This window comes from Perkinsus marinus (genome assembly GCF_000006405.1).
Source record: "Perkinsus marinus ATCC 50983 genomic scaffold scf_1104296952078, whole genome shotgun sequence".
Lineage (NCBI taxonomy): Eukaryota > Perkinsozoa > Perkinsida > Perkinsidae > Perkinsus > Perkinsus marinus.
Window position 1 is genome coordinate 33,132 of NW_003209025.1, and position 4,765 is coordinate 37,896.

General features: G+C 41.8%; 2 protein-coding genes across 2 annotated transcripts in view; one reads left to right on the plus strand and one right to left on the minus strand.

Annotated features, from left to right (window-relative positions):
- Pmar_PMAR005719 (hypothetical protein) overlaps nt 1–2,127 on the minus strand; it is a gene marked incomplete at both ends in the record, with an annotated part of 11,238 nt that extends 9,111 nt beyond the window's left edge. The window contains 2 exons of the mRNA XM_002777313.1: nt 1,110–1,241; nt 2,048–2,127. Coding sequence (XP_002777359.1) covers nt 1,110–1,241; nt 2,048–2,127 — 212 coding nt within the window. The remainder of the gene's footprint in view (nt 1–1,109; nt 1,242–2,047) is intronic.
- Nucleotides 2,128–4,183: 2,056 nt separating this feature from the next.
- Pmar_PMAR005720 (hypothetical protein) lies at nt 4,184–4,505 on the plus strand (the record flags this gene model as incomplete). Its single annotated transcript, XM_002777314.1, has 1 exon — nt 4,184–4,505. A coding segment is annotated over one exon (322 nt), but the record flags the coding sequence as incomplete, so codon positions are not given.
- Between the last annotated feature and the right edge of the window lie 260 nt (nt 4,506–4,765).

The following is a 4,765-nucleotide window of genomic DNA, read 5'->3' on the forward strand; positions in this document are numbered from 1 at the left end:
AAGTGATGAATTCTGTGATAGCCGCACGGAGCTTCTTCTTCGCATCGGTCAACTCCGAAGTATCCTGAAATTCGATAAAAAAATTGGATTTTCACCACCCTAGTGATATGAAAAACATATTTCGCGACTCGTACAGGCCGCGAATATTATCGCGTTTTTCATCGGGTTTTACGCCACTTCGCGTAAAACGGGTTGTGAAACTCCATTGTTGGAAGAATATATGCGCGCTTTCTTCAGCTGAGCTCAGCAGTTCATCTACCAATTATAGGAATTCACACACGAATGCTAATGAAAGTTTGCGAAAAATTGCCGAAAATTTCCATAGAATTTTCATATCATCATCAACACAGATAGTGCTCATGTTTATATTTTCTCACACTGAAAACACCTCACAAGAAAGCGGCAACATTTTTATTGTTGTAGAAATGCGCATGAACAGTGATTATGAAAATCCACTAAAATGATATTCGTTTTTCAGACAAAATTTTACACACATGCACTGCACATATATAACTGTCGATAATAAAGAGATTAACAGCTACTGTTGTTGCGATATTATGGAGTTGATAATGAAGAGATTAACAGCTACTGTTACGATCAGATTATTCATAAAACTTTCGGCTGAGAATTCAAGTATTGCACCAAATTTATGGACATACTTACAATGAGAACCAAACAAATACGCATATCTAGATTTCCGGTATGGCTTTATTCAATTTGAGACTAATACGACTATAGACTGCGGAACGCTTCTGAAACGTTGGTGTCAATCGATTCACATTGTTATCATGTTGATATTACTCAAAGTTGACTTCCGACAAACTCCCGAAAAATTGAACGTTAAGTTGAAAATTCTACTTCTCATAACTGGAGGTTTCACCCGTTTTACGTGAAGTGGCGTTATACTTCACGTGAAAAACGCGATTTGAAGTGATTTCAAAAATCGCCTACTCGGCGAATTACTCCGAAAATACCACCTTATTTCACGTAAAGTGTCTACAATACTCACTACTTTTTACATGTGTTTATCGCGAAGTGATTGTGAAATTTGTTTTTCACTATAGGGATCAAACTACGCTGTATACAAAATGGCGTACGCTCTCACTCACTCCAGGAAGAGGGCGTGCGATCCTCGACGCCTTGGCACCGATGATTTCAACGAGTTTTGGTATCTCTTCGCGATACGTGATAACATCTGATGCTTTATCCGCGATAAACGGGAAACAGCAATTCTCCACAAGCTGAAAGCAAATACACGTATGAGTTTAAATATCGCCGCTATTTTCTCACCATAAAAATTGTGTTCAGAATTTCCACTTTGTTTTTCTTTTCATCCTCATAAAACTGAACAAATCTCATCATCAGCTCAGTCAAATCCTCGAGCTCCGAATAACGCCAACCCTCGTTGTGGCTGAAATGACCGCGCGCCATGAAATTCATCAACAATGGAGTTTCATCCGTGATATGAAAAACACTAGTGAAAAACATATTTCACAACTACTGCATAGTGTGAATATCGCGTATTTCACCTAGTTTTACGCCACTTCACGTAAAACGGGTGAAACTTCAATATTGGAATATACGCCCGCTTTCCTCAACTGAGCTCGGGAGTTTATACACGAACCAGGGTAGGAATGTACAGAAAACAAAGCGAATTTTCTCCCATAATTTTTATATTTTCGCCGACACATGAAGTTGACTTTGCTTTTTTTCCAAATTATTATATTGGAGTTTCACCCGTTTTACGTAAACTGGTGTAAAACTCCGTGAAAAACGCGATATTCACACTACGCAGTAGTCGTGAAATATGTTTTTCACTAGCGTTTTCATATCGTGGGTGAAACTCCATTGTGCTAATTATATACTTAATCAACATTACCATATATTATCAATTATTGGAGTTTCACCCGTTTTACGCGAAGTGGCGGAATACTCCATATATCACTACTCTACTAAGTTACCATATATTATCAATGATTACATTGTGCTAAACTTGTGCATATTTTCCTATACTGTTCATAAAAAGGCCTTCCAGAATGTAACTAACCTCGTCGCGATGTGTTTAGCCACTTCGATGTGTCTTCGTATGAGTCCTTTAGTGTGAGGAGCTTCCATCTGGAAGAACATTATCTCAAATGCAGGGTGGTGTTTTCCGATAGCTGTTGTCGATGACATGGGATGGTGGTCTTTCCTGATGCTCGCTGATTTCCCGATGATTTGGTCGGTGACGCATTCAAGCAATGAAGTTTCACAACCCGTTTTACGTGAAGTGGCGTAAAACTCGGTGAAAAACGCGATATTATTCGCGGTGATATGCAGTAGTTGTGAAATATTACTTTCACTAGTGTTTTTCATATCACTAGGGTAAAACTCCAATCTAATGGCGGACCGAGCGAAGCAACAACAGACATTTTCGCGTTGCGCGTGCGTGCGGAATTATTCCGATTTATCTACCGAGCGAAGGAGGCCACCAGACAGATCGGACGACTCCTCTATGTGCCGAGGTTTGCCCGAAGATCTAAAAGCTCGCTTGTGCGAACAGCTCTAAGATATATGGACGAAAACCTTTTTTGACGGAAAAGTGAACCGGGGGACATATACAAAATATATTGATTGAATCAATTGACTGAGCGTGGACTAAGCGAGCTCCGCCCCTTGGTAGGGTTGGGATAGCCGATATACGGAATTTCAGCTCCAGATGAAAAGTTATGCGGTGACACGAGATGGTGACTCTACATTGTGCATACTATGAAAGTGTCAAGTGACTTGATTAATGTCGCACTATACAGTAGTCGGAGAGTGAAATATATTTTTCACTAGTGTTTTTCATATCACGGGTGGAACTACAATAAGCTTCTTGGTGTGATACTTAAACCATGGGTAAAATGCGAACGAGAAAAATGACCGTACACAATTTTTTTGTGGAAACAGAATTATACACGTTTGACATGGTAGATTATACGAGCCACAAGTGAAACGCTCATCAACCTCAACCAATCAAACAAATAAGTACACAATATGTGATGAACCTGCATTAATCACGCAGGGAACTCGAGTGTGTCTAAGGATCTCTGATAATTTGGTGTATCTCGCTCGCCTGGGGATAGCCGTGTGCTGTCCCATCGTGGCAGCGCGACAAAGATCTCGCTCGCCTCGTATTCTATTGTTGAACTATAATATTATTATTCTCGCTCGGATGCATCTATCTAACGGTTTTGGATACTAGAAACGGTTAGATCCGTCTCTGGTTTTCTCTAAGCTAGGGAAGCTAGTATTCTAGTGGTAATTGTTAGACTGGACTGAGTCCAGTGATTGATTGTGTGATCTGCTACCTCATCCTAACTCTAGTTCTACTTGAGTTAACCAGTCCTCACTAGTATCGCATCGTAATCTCTATTGCCTCACCTGATCGTGTTACAAGCTACACGGGAGGTTACTTAGATCTGGAATGAAATTGTCTAACCGTGATCGCTGTGCATTTCCTCATGATTCAACAGGTTTAACTCCCTCTACACCTCCGTCTAACGACGCGACTGAACCACCAAGAAGTACATCTACTTCAAGACCACTACTGATTTCTTCTAGTTCTACTCTAAGTCGTCCCGTACATTCTACCGGGATATCTTTCCGAGCCCCTATGCGCACTAGATCAACGTCTATGCCCGATCTTCGCAACGCTGATATCAAGAAGCCATCTGTTATGGCTTCCTCTGAAAGGCGTGTTCGTTCTCTACCATCTAGAGCGGATAACATACAGCACCATTGTGCCGTATTTGACTCTAATGAATCTCTACGTTCTTATGGGTCGGTCTACTTCTCCCCAATGACGTCAGTTATGTCACCACGGTTAGTATCCTCGTCTATGGATGCTGTAATTTCGACTGAACATGTTGATCAGTCTATGGAAGTACGTCCACTTCAAGAAGATCAACCTCTAGACGCTGAGTGCAAGGCTATGAGATATCCTTCTATTGACAGCTCGTCCCACGAGTGTCAACGTTCTGTTAAAAGTATGATCGGGTCAATTGCTTCCCCAATGGAAGCTCTATCTGTACCACCTTCAAGGCAATCAAGTCGAACTCCTACGTTCGGCTCTAGTTCTGAACGTTGTGATATTGGTTGTACTACTAGCATTCCTTCTGTTAGTGGTCTAGACACTACCATAGATCTCGGTACTGTCTATATGACTGGTAATGTTGTCCGTACGCCTGCCTCTAGAGCTGTTTCTAAGAGCAAAGCTAACGACAAGTCTAAGTCTAAGATTGGTCGTCCTCGATCTGGAAGCTTGACCCTATCTAAACGCTCCATCGAGAGTGAAGACAACATCAACAATGAGGTCTTATCTGATGATGATCTACCTGTCGGTAGTGATCTAGAACCTGAAGTTCTCGACACGGCTACTGATGATGGTAATGTTAAGAAAGCTGTTTCTACCGACACATTAACTATGGTTGCTAATGGTCAAGGCAATTCTGAATCGTCTACTCAGATTGCCATGGTACAGGGTGGTCTACTACAGCAGTCTATACCTTTAACAGGACAAGCTGCTCAACTACCCGAAGGCGCTACCAATTTCAATTGGAGAATGGTGCCAGGTCCTGAAGGGCAACTCACTCTAGTTCCCTTCTCTATTGCTATGCCTTCTGACGGTCCAGCTCCACCTCTGTTGGGAGCTCTCAAGGCCCATTCTGGAGGGTCTCAACCCCGGTCATGCTCTAACGAAAAGTTATCGAGGCATTCTAAGCACTCGAGTTATGAGCCTCAA